Source organism: Hyaena hyaena, unplaced genomic scaffold (genome assembly GCF_003009895.1).
Source record: "Hyaena hyaena isolate Hyena2069 unplaced genomic scaffold, ASM300989v1 scaffold_883, whole genome shotgun sequence".
NCBI lineage: Eukaryota > Metazoa > Chordata > Mammalia > Carnivora > Hyaenidae > Hyaena > Hyaena hyaena.
This window is the reverse complement of record NW_024081516.1, coordinates 263,085-283,018: the sequence shown is the minus strand read 5'-3', so window position 1 is coordinate 283,018 and position 19,934 is coordinate 263,085. Positions and strand designations below refer to the sequence as shown.

General features: G+C 36.1%; 1 protein-coding gene across 1 annotated transcript in view; it reads right to left on the bottom strand.

Annotated features, from left to right (window-relative positions):
* LOC120222493 (neurexin-1) overlaps window positions 1-19,934 on the bottom strand; it is a gene marked incomplete at its 3' end in the record, with an annotated part of 571,839 nt that overhangs the window by 445,479 nt on the left and 106,426 nt on the right. The window contains exon 6 of the mRNA XM_039220336.1: window positions 5,237-5,359. Within this exon, the coding sequence (XP_039076267.1) occupies window positions 5,237-5,359 (123 nt within the window). The remainder of the gene's footprint in view (window positions 1-5,236; window positions 5,360-19,934) is intronic.

The window sequence follows — 19,934 nt, the reverse complement described above, 5'->3', positions numbered from 1 at the left end:
GGAAGGAGGGAAGGAAGGAAGGAAGGAAGGAAGGAAGGAAGGAAGGAAGGAAGGAAGGAAGGAAGAAAAGGGGAGAGAGAGAAGGAAGGGAAGAAGGAAGGAAGGAGGGAAACAAAGGAGAGAACAGAGTGCATTTGAGGGCTGACAGAGACGATGGGATTACCACTGACTGGGGAGAGGAGAATATTGTTAGGATTTAGAAGTACAACAGGTTCGGTGAGTTCCTTATAGATTTTGGATACTAGCCCTTTATCTGATACGTCATTTGCAACTATCTTTTCCCATTCTAACAGTTGCCTATTAGTTTTATGGATTGATTCCTTGGCTGTGCAGAAGCTTTTAATCTTGATAAGGTCCCAATAGTTCGTTTTTGCTCTTGATTCCTTTGCTTTGGGGGATGTGTCAAGTAAGAAGTTGCTGTGGTGGAGGTCAAGGAGGTTGTTTCCTGCTTTCTCCTCTAGGGTTTTGATGGTTTCCTGTCTCACATTCAGGTCCTTCATCCATTTTGAGTTTATTTTTGTGTATGGTGTGAGAAAATGATCTAGTTTCATTCTTCTGCATGTTGCTGTCCAGTTCTCCCAGCACCATCTGTTATGCTGAGCGAAATAAGTCAGGCAGAGAAGGACAGATACCATATGTTTACACGTATAGGAGGATTAGGAGGAACTTAACGGAGGACCGTGGGGGAGAAGACGGGGGAAAAATGGTTGGAGAGAGGGAGGGAGGCAAACCATGAGAGACTCTTCAATGCTGAGAACAAACTGAGGGCTGAGGTGCGTGGGGAAGTAGGGAAGGAGGGTGATGGGCAGGGAGGAGGGCACTTGTGGGGATGAGCACTGGGTGTTATATGGAAACCAACTTGACAATAAACTATTTAAAAAAAATGAAATTAAAAAATTAAAAAAAAAAAAAAAGAAGAAGAAGTACAACAGGTTCCAGCATCCTGCTCCTAGCTCAAGGTCAAAGGTTTAGAGAGAAGTGGTGAAGTAAACATAGGGAGACTGGACTAAGCCCACAGCTCCTGGTAGGAGTTAGCAAAACCCATTTACCCCCTTAGGACAGGAGCAACGGGGTTCTTGCAATTCAAAGGACAAGGACAAAAAATGTGTTTTGGGTGAGGACAAGTGCAGAAGGAAGACAAAAGGAGCCTCTGTGTGAGAGTAGGGAGTGGCTGCAACAAAGAAGCTGATTAAATATCCTATAAATCCAGAAGAAAGGCCTAAGGCCTTTCTGATTTAAATTGTGCTGATTTAAATTGATATAAAGACCATTAAGAAATGTTCTATTTCCTGCATACCTGAGTTGATGGATCAAGACCCATATTATAATTTTAATAATCCATGCTGAACAAAATCCTGTTAAACAAATGTCTTAGGATATATTTGTCTTCCAAAGTTGGAAATTCTAAAAGGGATTCCTTTTCTTTCAGGTCATAAGCCAAACCTCACCCATGGCCTATGAATTCCTAATAAGTCTTAGGTGCCAGAATCCCAACATGAACCAGGCAAGGGAATATAAGTAACTCTGCCATGAAGAGCGGGTCCGTGCCCGGAGCAGAAGTGTGGAATGCGACAGTAGCTTAGAAGTGATTCCTCGACAGAGTCAGTTCTCTCAGGAGTCCCCCATGGAATAGGTCACTTACTTGTTCCTACACCTAGAAGCAAACAACACAGTATGACAAAGATCAACCTCACGGGACTCACACTAGCCCAAACTGGGCCAAAATAATTAAGTAAAGTAATTACAGTAATTATAAACTATTTGAGAAAAGGAGAAACTCGGGTGTCCATACCAATAAGGAAGAAATAAAGGAAGGAAGGAAAGAAGAAAGGATAGGAGGTGCTGGAGTTGGAAAATCACTTTGCAACTACTGCAATAGAGACTGGATCAATGGATACTAAACATGGGATGAGATTTTGAGGAGATACAGGACATTTTCATGGTCTTAATGTTTCCCAACAGATAGCTTATTAGTGGCAAGGGAGAAAACACACTCTTCATGTAGTGGAGAAACTGGACCATGTGTTGACCAAGTGGTTTAATTAAATCACTGGTTAAGGACATGGACGTCACATGGCTTTAGACGGGAGACTGGAAGAAGGCCACAAAATCACCAATGCTGAATTCAACCCAAAAATGCAAAACCTGAACTGAACTGTGAGAAAACATCAAACACAAAATAAGTGACTTTATAGTGATAAAAGGTGGGAGGGTTATGTATTTCAAAAATGTCAATGCCATGAAAAGACACACACACACACACACACACAAAGTTGCTGGAAATGTTTCAGATGAAAGCCGGCTAAAGAGACTTGAAAGCTATATGCAGTGTCTGAGCCCAGGCTGCACACTGTGCTGGAAGGGAAATGCTATAAAAGACAACAACGGGTCAACTGACTAAATGGTAATATGGGTGAAAGAACCAATAAAATATACTGCATCTGAGCAACACTTACTGAAGTTGGTAACTCTTTGTTATGTAAGGGGATATCATTATTTTTAGAAAATGCACACTTTAATAGTTGGGGGTTTAGAGGCATTTTGTATTTAATTTTTCCTCAACTGGTTACAAAAAAAAAAAAAAAAAGAGTGAAAGTGTCGAGACAAATGGGATACAACGTTCACAGGAGTAAAGATATATCAGTGTTCTTTGTAGTTTTTATTTTTGAATCTTTTTGTAAATTTGAAATTATTTCTACATAAAATTTAACAAAATATGTTACACCATACTTTTGTTTCCGTCCCTTCTTCATCCACTGTAGTTCAGGACTTATGACTTTCCATCCTAAAGCATGTACTATATGCCACAGGATTCATTTTCCTCAAAACATATTCTCTCAGATTACTCTCAAGATTTCCAGTTGCCTGAAGGTTCATGAAGAACGAACACCTTGAGCACACTGGCCTATTTGCCCCAAAAGGCCATTTTAGCCCTGTCAACTACCATATGGATACATGAAACAAAACAAAACGGTCTCCTGAACTGGCTCCTGTCCGTGTAGCACCATCAGCGCCATTTCCCCCAGTATGTAATATTCCCCCAAAATACTTTTATCATCTGCGTTACTCTCTCCTTAAAGCCTAGTTCAAATATCATCTATTGCTTTAAGCTATCTTTGAAACCAAGTTCCTCAACTTCTCTCCTGAACTCCAAGATCATGAATTGCTTATATCAACCATTCATTACTTCATCTACTGCACTTGACTATCTGTTCTTCTGTGAGTTTTTAGACGTGTGCATATCCTTGTGACATGATGTGTATAGGAAAGTATGTGTCATAAAGTTTTTTGACCATGAGTCAAAAAACAAATCATCAACAAGAGCAATAAAAACAAACCCAGGTCCTCTTCTAAGTTCTGTTAACAATGGCATCTCAAAGAAACGTAAGTCACTTAACCCCTTTGAACCTCAGTTTCCTCATCTTTATTTTTTTATTAATTTTATTCATGTTTATTTTTGAGAGAGTGAGACAGAGTGTGAGTAGGGGAAGGGCAGGGAGAGAGGGAGACATAGAATCTGAAGCAGCCTCCAGGCTCTCAGCTGTCAGTGCAGAGCCCAGCGTGGGGTTCAAACCCACGAACCACAAAATCATGATCCAAGGATGCATTTAGTCACTTAACCGACTGAGCCACCCACGCACCCCAATTTCCTCATCTTTAAAATAGGAATGCATACGCCCTATCTGCCTCACTGGGTTATGTGAGATTTGAGACGTACTTAGGGACTAAAGAATGTTCCCCTGTGGTTTTCACATATCCTTATCCCCAGCAGCTATTTATTCATGACCTCTTGCATATGATGTCATAACAAAATCTTCATTTCTACTCCTTTTAATAAAACCCAAATCATCCAGACAATGAATGCAACAAAAACAATTCATTCCTCTAAGACCCATCCTTGATCAAAACTAGCTGAACCTGAGTTGATGCTTTTGTCAAAGCCCTGCAGAAATTTTGCCTTCCATCACCAGGTTCACACAGTTCCTTTAGAATCTTCTCATGTCTCGCAATTTTGAATAGACTTAGGCTAACTTGTCCCTGGTTGGTTTTCTTTCTCAGAGAATAAAATGATATAACATAGTAATGCTTGCCAATGGCTAATGCATAAACTAGCTGCGTGAGAGTCCCCCTCAAGATATTTCAAATAAGAAAAAAAAAGTCCCAAACCAAAAACAAAATAACAGCAAAATAAAACCAAAGGAAAAAAATTACTGTATTCTTCCTAAACTCTGTGTTGTCAGGCCATGAATTGGTCATTTTAAAGCTGTTCATGTGATTCTGAAATAAAGTTGCACCTACATAGAGAAAAAAAGTTTTGAAGAGCCATAAAGCACTACTGAATTGATAGTAAAAAGATCCATCAGTTGGCGGTTTGCTTTGTTTGAACTCAGGAATGATTCTTTCAAAAGTTAAAACCCCACACATGCTATCTTCACATTGATAGAATCAACTGACCTCTGATCATAGGAACCCCTCAGGACTGAATGTAGGACACACTTCTCTGCTGTACAAGAACTATTTCGTGCCTTGTACTAAAATAATTAATAATTTTAGAGATGTTCTCTGAAAAGGAAAAGCAGTTACTATCCCGGTGGGTCATGTGCTTGGAGTTATTTTCAGTTATTTTCAGAATAAAGGCACAGCACCAATTCCTCTTTCATTCGGTTTCCCTATGTCTCTGGGGTGGACTTTTCTATGGCTCACCTCAGTTAGGAACCTACATATCAGGGATTGAACTTGACATCCTTAATATGAGAGTTTAACCAACTGAGGTAAATGGCCAGAAATGATCTATTATAGCTTATAATGAAAAAGTGGTTCAGCTGACAGAATGCCAGCATATCTATCAATTTACCCAGACAGTAAAAAAGTAGAATTTGCTGCTGTTCATCACCAAAATACATAACAAAGAAATTGAACAGAAATCGGCATGTAAACAATGACTTCAATATTTTATGAGGCCCTAAGATATTTATCACCCACAACACTGAAATATATAATGTCTTCTTGAATTATTAAATAGGAAAAAAGTGACACGAGAGTATTGCTAATTTGAGAGAAAAAAACATTTAACCTGCTGCTTATTAAATGGAATCATTGTTAGAAAAATTGGAATAAAAAAATGAAATGTGTGTACCAGATTCAAGTTGTGTAGTTGGTTTTATAGTCACCTGTAAGAAACGGGATAGTCAAAAGTTTCAGCAAAAGAAAGGGCAACAAGAACAGGGGGATTTACCTGTCATGGCCTGTTGGTCGTCCACGGTTAACTTTAAACTTTTTCCTCGACGGACCACACGCACTGTGTGCCATTCATTATCATTGAGGTTATAGCCGGCAAAAAGGGTCTCGGGACCTTTGCCTGTAGAATATGCCAAACAGTCATTATGGACACTCAGAATCAGTCAAGCAAATGAACCTCACAGAGACTGAGAGAAAGAGACAAAGTAAGGGGAAGAGCACGGGAGGGGGAGGTGAGACAAGAGAGAAGGAAATGAGAGAATGAGGGTGTGTGTGTGTGTGTGTGTGTGTGTGTGTGTGTGTGTGTGTGTGTGTGTGTGTGTGTGTGTGTGTGTGTGTGAGAGAGAGAGAGAGAGAGAGAGAGAGAGAGGGAGAGGGAGAGAGGAGAGAAGAGACTGGCTGGATCAATTCTCAAACCCATTAGAATCAGAGCAAGCAAGGAAAATGACAAGTTAACAGACATTCAAGTGTGACACTTTAAGAAGAATCTTTAACATTATGCATTGATCAAAGACAAGTGAATGAACCTTGTTGTCATAAATAGGCACAGTCAATACAGCATCAGGAAGCCTCCCAAATTTACACACACTTTTGTTGTTGTTGTTGTTGCTGTTTTTCCTAAGGAATTTTCTGATCTTTATAGTTAATGCTTTTTTGGCAATGAAGTAAATAGCAGTCTTGTAACCTGTGACTTGGGGAAGAGAACTGACTTTAAGTAACTAGCTAAGCATCTTCAGGCTCGGGCAATTGGCTGATTAGAATCTGTTGAGGAGACTGCTCTAGGCACTGTATTGTGTGACGGCTGCTCTTCACTCTTACATCATGTATCTCCAACGTTCACCAAGTTCTTAAGTGTATGGAATGTTGTTTCTAAAAACTAAGTTTAGTGAAGGCACAGAAAGTGGGTTTAGATAGAAGTAGTGATCGTAGGAAATGAAGGGAAAAAAAAGAAGTTACAGTCAGTGAAGATCCAAGTGTTGAGTGGGAAGGAAAATTAAATGAGATTAAACAGCACTAGAGAGCAAGGATTCCCAGCTGAGGACCAAAAGAAAAAGGGCAAGAAAATTAACCACCTGGGAGAGTAACTGCTAGCGAATCTATGTAAATCTATGCAAATTGCTTTACAGAGGCTTCCAACAGACATACTATTTCAGAAAGTTGTTTTATGGAACTAAATCAGTAAAATGGCAAACTTAGACAAACATCCTTTTTCCACTTAGGAACAAAAAAAAAAGGGGGAAAAATTCCACACAAACCTTTAATATAACTGGATTTTTAAAAATTAAAATAAAGTATTTCTACTAATCTAATAGTATGATTCACTAAGAAAATATTATAAAAAAGTTTTTAAAGGCACATTATTTGCTGATGGCTTTTTCCTCTGTTTGTTTTGCAAGTACTGAAATTTGTTGGTAAGCTAAAGTTATGAAAAAAAGTGACACCTCTGAGTTTCATGAGCTCATTCAGGATCAGGATTGGGTTCACAATTTCTTCAACCGAATTCTACCAGCAAAACGATTCAATGTCCAAGGATCATAGAAGGGCATAAAAAGCCAAGGGGAAGGAGAAAGGGGAGAAAAAAATGGGAGAGAGAAATAATAAGAGAACCAAATAGAAGAACTTCAGTGGTCCATCCAACAAGAAATCGTTGTTTGCTTTTGGCATTGCTGGCTATCCATCAAGCCCCGATTTATCTGTTAGGAAGTTAGTGATGCAAGTTCTTCCTTCCCGGGTTGGGTATTCTCTGGGGCTTAAAATGAAACAGAGGGATAAACTAAATTTTGCAGGATGGACTACTTCATCTCTTTAAAGGAAACTACCATGAAGATTACAAAGAATCTCTTTTTGTTTCATTAGAAAAGTTAAATTACACATCCAGTCCAGATACATGAATAAAAACTAGTCAGGACAGAATAGTTTTGAGAGATTGATCACTAAATAACTAGAGGAAGCCTGTTAGTTCAGCAACAGGAAAAAAAAAAAAAAACAACAACAAAAAAAAGCTTTGAGGCCAAATGTTGAAAGCAAGTTCCACGATCAAAGGAACTCTTTCTAGTTTCAACAGTGAAGAAAGAAGCGCTTAATAACTGCAGAATCTTAGTATCCTACTGGCAGCAAGGGTCATTCTTAGTTTTGATCTTTGAAAAGAGAATATATCATGTTAAAGCTATTTTTATAGGGAAGACTTTTTTCCCATAGAAATGTGTCCTTTTGAAGCAGCTTCACTCCCATTCTCTTATTTTTAAAAGTGTTTTGTCAAGAAAAAGAAGCTTAAGGGTGATATCATCATTATACCCCATTCTGGGCTTGTCTTGCTCACAAGTCATAATGCTTAATCTATGAAACAACTATTTCCATAACAACAGGCACAAAATCCAATTAAAAATAACCCTTTGGTTCATAAAAATCTCTGTGGGCCAACTTCAAGCTCCTTTCTTGCATTATTAAAAATGTGAAGAGATTGATTTTGGAAGACAAGGTTTTAAAAAATGCACTTAATATTCTCAGTTCAAACCAATGTTATCTATGCAACTTGAAGTGTAATAGATAGTGCACTGGCAAGGAGTTAAGAATTATGGTTGTTAGTCCTTGATTTGCTACTAAGAAAAGTAGTTGGGGGCTGGTAAATGCTTACTATGTTCTAGGCATTTTATCTATTAGTTCATTTCATCTTTACATTGTTATCCTTTTGTAGATGTGGAGATGAAGGCCTAGAAAGCTAAAACTTTTTGCCCCAAGGTCACACGGCTATAATGTGGTGGAAAAGTGTTCCATCCTAGGTCTCAGTGACCCAAAGTCTGCATGTTTTCTCCTGCATTAGCCTGTTTCCAAGTTATATGACCTTTGGCGAGAAACTTCTCAGTTTGCCTACATCTAAATGAATAGATGGAGATGAGAAAGCTGCTTTGCCATGACTTCCAGGTTGCTTTACAGAATGATTACATGTTAGGAGATCTTACACATCCTCTACGTAAGTTATGGTGAAAGGAAATCTCTAAACAGAACACCACAACTCTAAAAGGTACTACAGGAATGATACAGAGGGAGGGCCATCATTTTGGGACTGAATCCACCCATAATCAGCAACTTGCTAGAACATTTAGCTTCTGGTGGTCTCAGCAACCTTATTTATAAAAGGGAGGAGAGTATTGATGATCTCCATAATGCCTTAGAGATCTCGCATTCTCACATTTAAAACATATGGAAACGCGCACCTGGTGGCTCAGTTGGTTTAGCTTCCCGCTTCAGCTCAGGTCATGATCTCACAGTTTGTGAATTTGAGCCCCACATCTAGCTCTGTGCTGACAGCTCATAGACTGGAGCCTGCTTCAGATTCTGTATCTCCCTCTCTCTCTGCCCCTCCTCTACTTGTGCTGTTTCTCTGTCTTTTAAATATAATTACATGTAAAAAAAAACCCACATATGAAATTGGTAAAGAAATTGTAATTTTGAGTTTGAGAGTCATTTGCCCTCCTGTCAAAATTCTAATGGCAACATTGTAATCACTAAAGCCATAAATGATCTAAATTCCTTTTGTGATTTCCTCTTCTTTTGGGAGATACCAAAACATTGGAAGTAACACCTTTCTCCCAGCATGAATTTATTATGGACTGAATATTCATATGTTGAAGCCCTAACCCCTAATGTGATGGTATTAGGAGTTGGGGCCTTTGCAAGGTAATTAGGCTTAGATGAGGTAATGATGGTAGAGCCCTATGATAGGACTGGTACTCTTATAAGAAGAGACGTTAGAGTTCTTTCTCTCCATCATGCAAGGACGCAGAAAGAAGGCTGGCCATCTGCAAGCCAGGTAGAGATCTCTCACCAAGTACCAAACCTGTCAATACAGTGATCTTGGACTTCTGAGAGTCTAGAACTGTATGAAATAAATGTTTGCTGTTTAAGTGACACAGTCCATGGCATTTTGTTATAGAACTCCAAGCAGACTTAGTAAGCAATAATTTAAAGATTTTAAAGAAAGTCCACAGCACTGTTTCTATTTTAATCATTCCTTATGTTTTATAGAGAGTTAAAATTTATTTCTATTCTTACACTTGGTTCTTACTGTAATCTATTATTTAAGTCATAGAGACCCCACCCCCCCATGATTTAGTTAAGAAAGAAGACTTAAAAAGGTTGAGTGTATGATTAGAAGTCTCAGAGGCAGTAAGCGCTGGAATTAAGACTGAGATCTTGAGATTTTCCAAGCCCCTTCTAGTGTCCTTTCCATAGGCCTCAAAGTGATCTGCAGATAATAAAAGGTGTAATGTGGTTGAATGACAACAGCCAATATCTAACCAGACCGAATCAAAGGTCGTGTTTATAAGATAAAGCTCTGTTAAAGAATTTTAGAATTAGAAGGGACATGGGAGGTAGAGAAGCTCACAGAGCCATCTACAAACTACTTGAGATCGGAGGCAATTAGAGGATGTTCCACTGTTTATATGAAGACTTCACGTCCCCAGACTGGCAGTCTAGTGAACTTTCTTCAAATCATTCTCCCATTATATTATGCTGAACTAGACTAAACTTCTTAAAGGATAACAAGAGCTGACTCCACGATTCAGCAGTCACATTTTAAGGAGAACTGTGCTTGTCAACTTGGTACTGCTCAATACTTAGCACCGAATAATCAGTAAATGGTCACTCAGGAGCAGTCAATACACTATTCCATGTACCAGGATATGCTCTTGCTTTATGGACAAGTTCACTTAGGAAACAAAATGACAGAGCAGAAGGTGATTTTATAAAATAGTGATCTTAAAGAAACTCTTTTAACTGTGGTAAATTATTCTCTCTTCAGTTAAAAAAAAAAAAAAGTAGATCAGGAATGGGCAGTGTTGGAGACTCTGACCCAGTCTCCCTCTAAGCTTGCCTTATTTAGAACAAAAATAGTTGTGCAATGTGAAAATCCAGGAGCTAAGCAGGGGCTGTTTTATTATTTTTAAACCAATGGAATTGTTCTTTTGCCACCTGTAGTTTTACACAAAGAATATAAGAATGATGTAAAGTGGGAGTTGCCCTGCTATTTAAAAAGCAGTCTAGGGCCTCCTGGATGGCACAGGTCATAATCTCACAGTTTGTGAGTTGGAGCCCCACATAGGGCTCTGCGTTGATGGCATGGAGCCTGCTTGGGATTCTGTCTTTCCTCTTGGCCCCTCTCCCACTTGTGCTCTCTCTCTCCTCAAATAAATAAGCCAAAAAAAAAAAAAAAAAAAAGAAGCAGGCTAACTTAGTCCCAAGGCAGCACCCAGAACACCTGGTGAAAGTAGCTGGCTCATTTCTCCCTTTTAGAGAAAGGATAATTTGTTAACCAGAAAACTCAAGCAAGGCTTTAAAAAATCATTTACAAGTAACCCTTTGCTTTTAAAATCAGATTTGATTAAAAAGAAAAGATTCATAAGTCACTGATGAATTTAAAAAAGCCCTATACTTCCAGAACATTATTTATTATGTATATTAAGGTCCAGAGCTATTCAAAGGTACCGTTGTTAATTTATGTGCATTGTTATGAGTTATAACTCTTTCATGAGTTATTAACACACCTTTAATTGTAAAATACAAATTTATAGACTGTCTTCTGAAGATTTTGGAGGTCATTTCCTTGTAGATCATGTGAGTTATAGAATAGATTGCCTTTCCTTATTTCCAGCCATAAGGAAGTCAAGATTTAGGATTTGCACTTAATTTGATCAACTAGATTATTTTCTTCCCTTAAGTGCTTGCTTTCTTTTCCTTCCTTCTTTCCTTCCTTCTTTTTCTTTCTTTCTTTCTTTCTTTCTTTCTTTCTTTCTTTCTTTCTTTCTTTCTTTCTTCATATTGGCTTTTCTCCACAATGAATTATTTTAAAAATATTTCTTTATCATTTTCAATTCTATTTAAAAGTACTGGGACATAAATCAATAAGTGAATTTATTTAATGAAGAAAGGGATAACTTCTAAGAGATGTATAGATAATTAATCCAACTCTTTAATTTTACAGATAGTTCCATGGTAGGTTAGTCTATCTAGATAGCCCTCTCTCTCTCTCTCTCTCATCTGCCTTTCTATCTATCTATCTATCTATCTATCATCTATGTATCTATCTATCTCCAACAGGATTAAATGAAACTTTATTGACCAATATCAGGTTTATTTGCAAGTGAATTTTAAATTTATTTTCATATTTGTGATGAATATTTTTAACCAAAGTATATATAACAAAATACACATAATGCTAACTTTAGATCCTTTTTGGAAGGAAGTCTTGTGTTTTGTGAACTACTTATACTAGTTTTTGATAGTGGGGGAAAAGAGTTAAGAGCAATAGAGAAGAATCAAACCAAGCTAAGAAATTTGTGAAGCAATGCGATCAAAGATGTTTATTACATTAAAATGACAACTGTCTCAGGAGCTAAAAGATGGATGTGGTTGGAGAAAAGCAAGCCCATACCTATTATACTTTAATTTTTAAAACACCTAGACGTGTGGGCCACAAAGCTGAGATTCTACATTCCCTTTAAGCCATTATCTCTATTTGTATGTTTTAAAGATGTTAACTACGTAAGTGGAACATCTGTACCAACTACCCTATTTCTTAGTAGAGGTCAAACCAGTTGGCTCTAGATTTCCTTTTTGTTGACTTAAACATCAAATGTAAGCAATTTCTATTTTATCTTATCTTTTATTTGAGTAGTTAATCTCACTCAATTAAGCCATTTATTGAGCAAGGGGATTTCCATGGGTGCTTCTGCAAAGCCATAACCTAGCAATCTGCAGAGAAGATACGCAGGTAGAAATTCACTTTGTTTGCTTACTGGAAATGATCGATCTGCTACCTCCATTTTACTGAGAACAGGTTGTGTTCTTTCAACTACAGCTGAAGAAGGGCGTCATGTGAAAGTGGATACCAAAGTTTTCAAAGTTCTGTTGTTAAAAAAAATCTAGTATTGCTTTACATATATGTATATATATGTGTATATGTGTGTGTGTATACATATATATACATATATATATAAATTGGTTCTATATTTATACATGAGTTTTCAATTATTCTTCAGATCATTAAACTGCCTATAGCACTCAGTAATTGAATTAGGAGTTACAGCATCACAGCATTTTAGAATTATGAAATTTTAAATCTGAATGGTCCATATTGAGTCTATGGTCTATCCTATTTAATTGCTCTTTTTCATTCTGGATTAAGTGGCATTCATAGCCTATTATTTTAGTTTAAAAATTAGTTTTTGCAAAACACTGATCTCAGCATATGTATGTCTAAGTTGGTTAGATTCTCAGGATGCTTGCATTTTAATCAATCAGATGTCAAAACTGGCCAGGTAGTAAATATATTTGGCTTTGCAGGATGTGGCTGTCATTGCAATTACTCAACACTGCCATTGTATGTTCAAAGCAGCCATAGACGATATGTAAACAAAGGGGTGTGGCTTTGTTTCAGTAAAAACATGTATTAAAAGAGGCAGTCCTCTGTGTGCTGGCGTTTATGCTGTATTTATGCATAAAATACACATAAATAAATATACAACTTAAGTGCCTTATCTCATAGACTTTTACATTAAGTATTAAAGAAATAAATAATGGAAATACATTCAAGAACTTAGGAGTCAGGGGACCTGAATTTTAGATTCAATTTTGCCATTAAATTTAGCATAACATAAATAATGCTAATTGAGTCCTTCTTACTGCTCCTGGTCTGAGTTTTCTTATCAGTAAAACAACAGCATAACAAAAACTGAAAGCAACTTAGCCTTTAAATGGCATCAACCAAAGCCTTTTTGTTGTTGTTGTTTTTGTTGTTGTTTTAAGTACACTCTATGTCCAGCATGGGGGTTCAGACTCACAAATCTCAAGATCAAGAGTCACATGCTCTACCTATTGAGCCAGCTAGGCATCCCAAGGCCACCTAATTCTAAAATTTAGTTACTTTTCCTGGCTCTACAAATTTAGAACAGCAGCCTTTATTAAAATGCATGATATCTCTGTATGTGTGTGTGTATAAAATTAGGTGTCTACATATATCCACATTTCTGGAGAGTAACGAGTTTCATTTGGCAGTTGACTTTGAGGATAGTGACTTCTGGTGCGAGGCAGACCTGGTGGGAAGATGGAAACAAGCCTTGTCATCATGACAACAATGGGAAGAGAGAAAAGCAGGAGACACAGGCTAGCACCGTGCTGCTTGGTGCCGGAGTCATGGCTCCTGGCGGCAGCCCTTCCACCTGTAAATGACAAGAGGGTGTGCTTCTCAGGTGGTAATTATGACACCTTCAGCCTGATGTTTGGTTTTGCGTTTAGTTCCTGGTTTTAAAATAATTACTTTAAAAAAATAATCTAACGCCTGCTTAAAGAAGAAGAAGTAGAAGAAGAAGAAGAAAAGGAAGAGGAAGATGAGGAGGAGGAGGAAGAAGAGGAAAAGGGAGAGAAGGAGAGAGAAGTAACTCTTCATTAAATATTTTATTTTATCTTTCTCCCTGCCTAGATACTGAGCTGGGAGCAAAATTTCTTTTGTATCTATTTCTCATGTGACTCAGCTAGGGAGTTTAATTATAAATTAATATTAGACACAGGTAAATTGCACTTCCAAATTCTTCTGCTGCTATTTGTTAACATTACTTGGAGAAGGACCGATAAAATAATTTGCAAGTCTGGTGCAAATTGAAAATGTGGGGCTCTTGTTCAAAATGAAGAATTTTTGGACACTTACAGCTGACTGTGAATTTAAGCACAGGTCCTTCGAAGCATAGCGCCATGGGTGACTATGCAAATTGTATGTTGCTGAAGACAACCCTGATGAGAAGAATTAAGTTTTGTGCTTATTTATTTTAAACTTCTTTTAGCTCTACATTTGGAAATATGCAGACAAGGCTGGAAGCACTTATTCCCTAAAGAGGTACTGTTGGGTCACATTCTTCATGCATTCATTCTTCATGCATTGGCACTTAATGGCAAGGCCTCTGGAGTATCAGAGGAGTTATGTCAGAGCTGCCCTACCTGCTGGGCTTGGTGCCAATCAGGACTTGGACTTGGTGACAGGCTAATACTCATCCTAACAACCATGAGGCTGAGCTACCTGCTAAGTCATGTAACTCCTCCCTCTTCTCTCTCTCTTCAACATCTCCTCAATTTATTTAAGCATACATCCTTGACAACTCTTTAGAATGTCTTCATGAAGAGCTACTTGCCTTTTCTGTACAAGCAAGATGATGTTTATAGAGTCCTAAGGATAGACACATTTCCTTATATTGTAAGTATTAGAAACACCTCTCCCTAATTAAAAAGCACTTTGGCTAAATAGTGTAAAGCCAGACCTTGGAGCTTCAAGATACTGGTTTTTCTAAAGTGAAAATGAACAACAGAAGAAAGACATTTTGTAAAGTATTTCTGTGGTGAAAAAAAAATAGTCACATGCTAATTAATTACAATGTATCTGTTTTGGTTAGATTATTATTTAAATTTGTCTTTGTGGGTTTAAAAAAATATTTTAATGTTTTATTTATTTCTGAGAGAGAGATAGCATGAGCAGGGGAGGGTCAGAGAGAGAGGGAGACACAGAATCCAGAACAGGCTCCAGGCTCTGAGCTAGCTGGCAGCATAGAGCCCGACGCAGGGCTCGAACCCACTAACCGTGAGACCATGACCTGAGCTGAAGTCGGATGCTTCACCGACTGAGCCACCCACGCGCCCCTGTCCTTGTGGGTTTCTTAAAGTTTACTTATTTATTTTGAGAGAGAGAGAGAGAGAAAGAGATCTCATGAATTGTGAGATCTTGACCTGAGCCAAAACCAAGAGTTAGACACTTAACTGACTGAGGCATCCAGGTGCCCCTGTCCTTGTGTTTTTATTTAAAATTTTTTTTAATGTTTATTTATTTTTGGTAGACAGACAGAATACAAGCAGGAGATGATAGAGAGGGAGAGACAGAATCCGATGCAGGCTCCAGGCTCTGAGCTGTCAGCATGTCCGATGAGGGGCTCGAACCCACAGACTGTGAGATCATGACCTGAGCCGAAGTCGGGTGCTTAATCAACTGAGCCACCCAGGCGCCCCAGTCCTTGCGTTTTTAAAGGTGCTAGAATGTGTATATCTTAGTCTAGTGCAAATGTTCTGGACTTCCAGGTTAGGTTTTTATCCTTGTTCCATAAGTTACTAAATGTGTGAACTTGTGTAATCTATTAAAGTTCACTGGGTCTCCGTCTTTACATCTGTAAAATAAGCTAGTAACAGAGATACTTCACTACACAAATAGATTTAATGAATTTGAATAATTTAAAGCAAAGACTGATACATTATAAGTCTTCAGTTATAGTAATAATATTATCATCACTATTATATCACTATTATTATTAATTTCCCTTCAGTGTGTTTAAAATATCAAAGAGAATATCCTATATCTATGTCTTAGTGCTTTGAATGTAATAGGCATTCACTAAATGCTTATTGAATGGGTGTACTTGTTTAGAGTTTGTTGGATTGTATATGTGTGTGTGTGTGTGTGTGTGTGTGTGTATAATAGATGAAATATCTCTTGATATTGAATTAAGCCAAAGAGTTAAAGAAAAACAACTCCATTAACTTTTAATGTTTACATTCACTCGAAGTGTTAGGAAACAGAAAGCTTCATCCTTTTGTTGTCATTTTTGGCAGCATGGAATCTGGTAAGCCATACAGTTGGAGAACCTGGGTAAATCAGTTATCTGGCTAACTATTTGTACAGCTTTTTTGATCAGTTCCTTTGAAAACAAATTTAATACTGTGTAGAGCCTGGGAGGGCAAAATCACCTAAAGCTAGCAGTCAGTAACTTCCAAATGCAAAGAAAATAGTTGGTTCAGGAGTTGACGGATTCAAGAATTAGTGAGTCATTATAAGAAAACATGTCTTGTCTGCCAAAAGATCGGACCTTGAAGAGCTGCTGGAAATACCCTACAAAGGCCTGTCTGCCATTTTCCTAACTCACACCAATGCCATTCTATTATCTACAAAATAAACTTGAGAATATACAGCTGTCTCCCCTTCTGCTCCATATCTAGCTTAATATCATAACTCTAAGCAAAAATCAACAGAGATTAAATAATCTACTAAGAAACAGTTAGCCTCTATAGCTTTGACATTGATTGTACCCATTTATGACAGACTAGGATAAATATCTCAGATGTAAATAAGTTTCAATATGAAAAAACATACATTTGAAGAAATATAAATTACCTTATAAGAATATAATTACAACACAGTAAAAATGAACACATATTATATAACTACATTGTTCAAAGAATGTTTCAAAATAGTTCACTTTAAATCTAATCTAGCTCAACTGGCAAGTTTAGGAAGAAACATAGTAAAATATACCTAATATACTGAAAGAAAAAATTTGGACTGTGACTTTATTTTAAGGAAAAAAGGTCATTTACAAGAAATGCTTATCACATAATAGGATAGCTTGCAGGTGTAAGTAAGTACTAAATAGTTAATGTGATTTTAAGTAAGCATTATAAATGGAAAATGTATTCACAGTTAGTACAACATGAAAAGGATTATATTGATTTATATTGATACTGATTTAATATGTCTTATGCAATACTTAACAAAATTTGAAGCTATCTGAATGAAAAAAAATGAAAAAGTACACATATATCGAGCATTTGGAAATTTATAAATATTTGACATTTCACTAAAAAGTCACGGGTCTAGAGTAAAAAGAAACAAAGATTATTTAACTAAATATATCATTCCTCATCAGAATATGCTATTATAATAGTTATAGAGTTTCTTCTTATAAGAAGGCCAAGAAGAAGGCATGGTTTTGCAGAATATAAGGAAAAATGACTTTACCTGTATTTCATTTTCTGTATCTTGTTAATGTAAGTTCACTGGAATATCTTTAAATACAAGATTGCACTTATAAAATTAAGCTCCCCTTCAGTATTCTTTGGGTATTCTTGAACAAACTTTCTCCACAAAATAAAAAGTATATTAGAAAAATAAGTCTCAGTTCCTGCCTTTGTTAATGTATTTATCCCCTTCCTTTCTTTTCCTTGAGAAGCCATTATCATGCTTGAAAATCTGTCTTTCAGTATTTGTCTCAACATTATGAATGATTTTTTAATAAAACACATTCTAAGGAATGTGATGTGAAATATTTTGTCTTTAGAACTGTTGAACTGTGGTAGCTCATTTGTTTTGATCTTTTTTCTTTCCTCAGTGACTGCATCAAAAAGGCAATGGACAAGTAACACATGACAACTTACTCATCCATCATTTAAAACTGGAATAATAATACATTTTCCCAAGTAATGATATGCTTATTTACTAAATCCTTCTTTACTTTGAATTTTAATAATGCAATAACAGATAGTGCTAACTTAATTATTTTCTTTTATCGTCATTAGCTTATTTATCAGGCTAACTTTTTAGTCATTGATTGCTACAATTTAGTCATTGAGTGCTATGATTGTATATAACCATTATTGTAGTAACGGGGAAAATATTGAGATTGCTCCTGTATTTGAAGGTGTCTTTGGGTCAGAATCTTCTAAAATGAATGACCTGCTTTCCTATCCTAAAGTATTCTTAAGAGGTGCTTGTCCAACTATAATAACACTTATTAGCAATTAAATCCTATGCCACATTAACTTGCTTATCTGAGGAAACAGTATTTGTGGGTTCCTTGGACTTAGTCAATCAACTGCTAGAAGTAATGTTATGTCTGTGTGCTTGTTCCCATCAGTCTTCCTATGATGAGATTATGTTACTTAGTGGCTTTTTTTTTTTCTTTTGCTTAGTGGGTTACAGTCAAAGATAATTTATAGCAATGCATCTATAAGTATATTTTAAATCAAGGTTATCCCAATATGGTTTGTTTCACAAGATCTTGCTCACAGATGCTTCCAATCAGTTTTAATTTGACTGCTCTGAAATCACTGATGAATCACAATATAACTTACTTTTATACAAGTATGTTTCTTCTCTATCATTCTTCAATCTTCTCAATGAACTGGACCTACTTTATATTACTTTCGCACAACATATAAGCTGAGCAACAGATTAGGTTTTGAAATACTACATCTCATAGTCATATTCTGGGTATAATGTTTCCAATTTTTTGCTAAAATAAAACAATAGGTTGCAAATGACCATTATCCTATATGTATATTTTTAAAGAAACACATGTTACACAGTGTGTTATATATTAAGTACGTAACATGCAAACTATTATGTGTTATAAGGGCATTTAAAATATGAATAAAATATTTCTCTGAGGGTTGAAGTGGTTTCTTTTATATTTTATGTTTCCTCTAGCTTCCAAATATGAATACTATTTCTGATTAGGAGCTGAGTATTGCTTAAAAAGAGACACATTTTGATTATTTTGTAAGTCAAAATTTTTGGGAAATTAGTCTCCCAATACATTTAAAATATACAAACTATAATAGAAACATATGTTGTAGTATAAACCTGGATTGTCCTAAATAATGGTGGAATTGGTTTCCGTTATATCTTAACAAAGCCATTAATTTTATTTACCTTTCATTGCATATTTTAAATTGGTAGAGTAGGAAAAAAAACACTGTAGCAAAGTTAGAATGTATGGATAATGAACAAAAATAAGAGATTAAAAATTACCCACAATCTATATAGCAGGAACTATAAACATTTTGAGGGATATCTTCCCAGAAATATTGCAGAAAAGTCATTTTCTTACAGTGGTTGTCAATTTTGCAACTGATAACTCAAAAACAATAGGAATTATCAATTATTTCTTTACTGCTAACTGTTTGAACTAATTTTACTTAATTGAACAGTTTAAAGAATTGACCGGCTACCCAAATACTATTTTTGACAGTGTAAAGCTTCCATCTTGATTTATTGGACTGAATCTTCAGATAAAATAATTTAATTTATAAATGTAGTATGAAGATACTTCAAGAATCTCACCACCTATATTGTCACTTTCAGAATTGCATGTGGCTATTATTTCTATTTTTATTACTTTTTAATATTATTGTAATCAATATAATGTTCTACTTCCATTTTGATCTATTTTAACACTATTAGGTGAAGATATATGTATATCAAAGGGATTTGCTTAACTTATTAAATCATTTTTTTAAATTTTCTTTTACTGGACACCTTCATAATGCATGAAAAATCAGTAATACCAACTTTAAGTCATGCCATTATAGTATATTATAGTTCTATAATATTTGGGTTTTAATTTTCACATGCATTAACTATTTCATTTGTACTTACTGAAATGTAAAACATTTCGAGATTCTTTTGATTTTCTAGTAGTACACACTTATTTATACTGGAAATTTCTTGATTTCCAAAATGGGTTGATATTTTCTGTGTATCTGACAATTTAATGAGCGCGTATATTCACAGGCTGCCTATATTCTTTGCACGCAAATTAAAAAAAAAAAAGAGAACTGATAATTCTTACCCTAAGTTCTATATTTCCAAAGCAATTTTAATCATCATAATCATCTATAGAAAAAAGTCAACTGACTTTGAAATTTATTTCCGTAGTACTATGCACAAAATATTTTCAGTCTAATTTTACAGATGTACTGGGAAGGGTGATGGGAGAATGAAGAATTCTCAGTTAACTACATGAGAGTTGCATTCAAAGAACCGATAACAACAAACAAACAATCCAATATTAAGTGCAATAAGAAATAATGGTAAATTAAATACCATT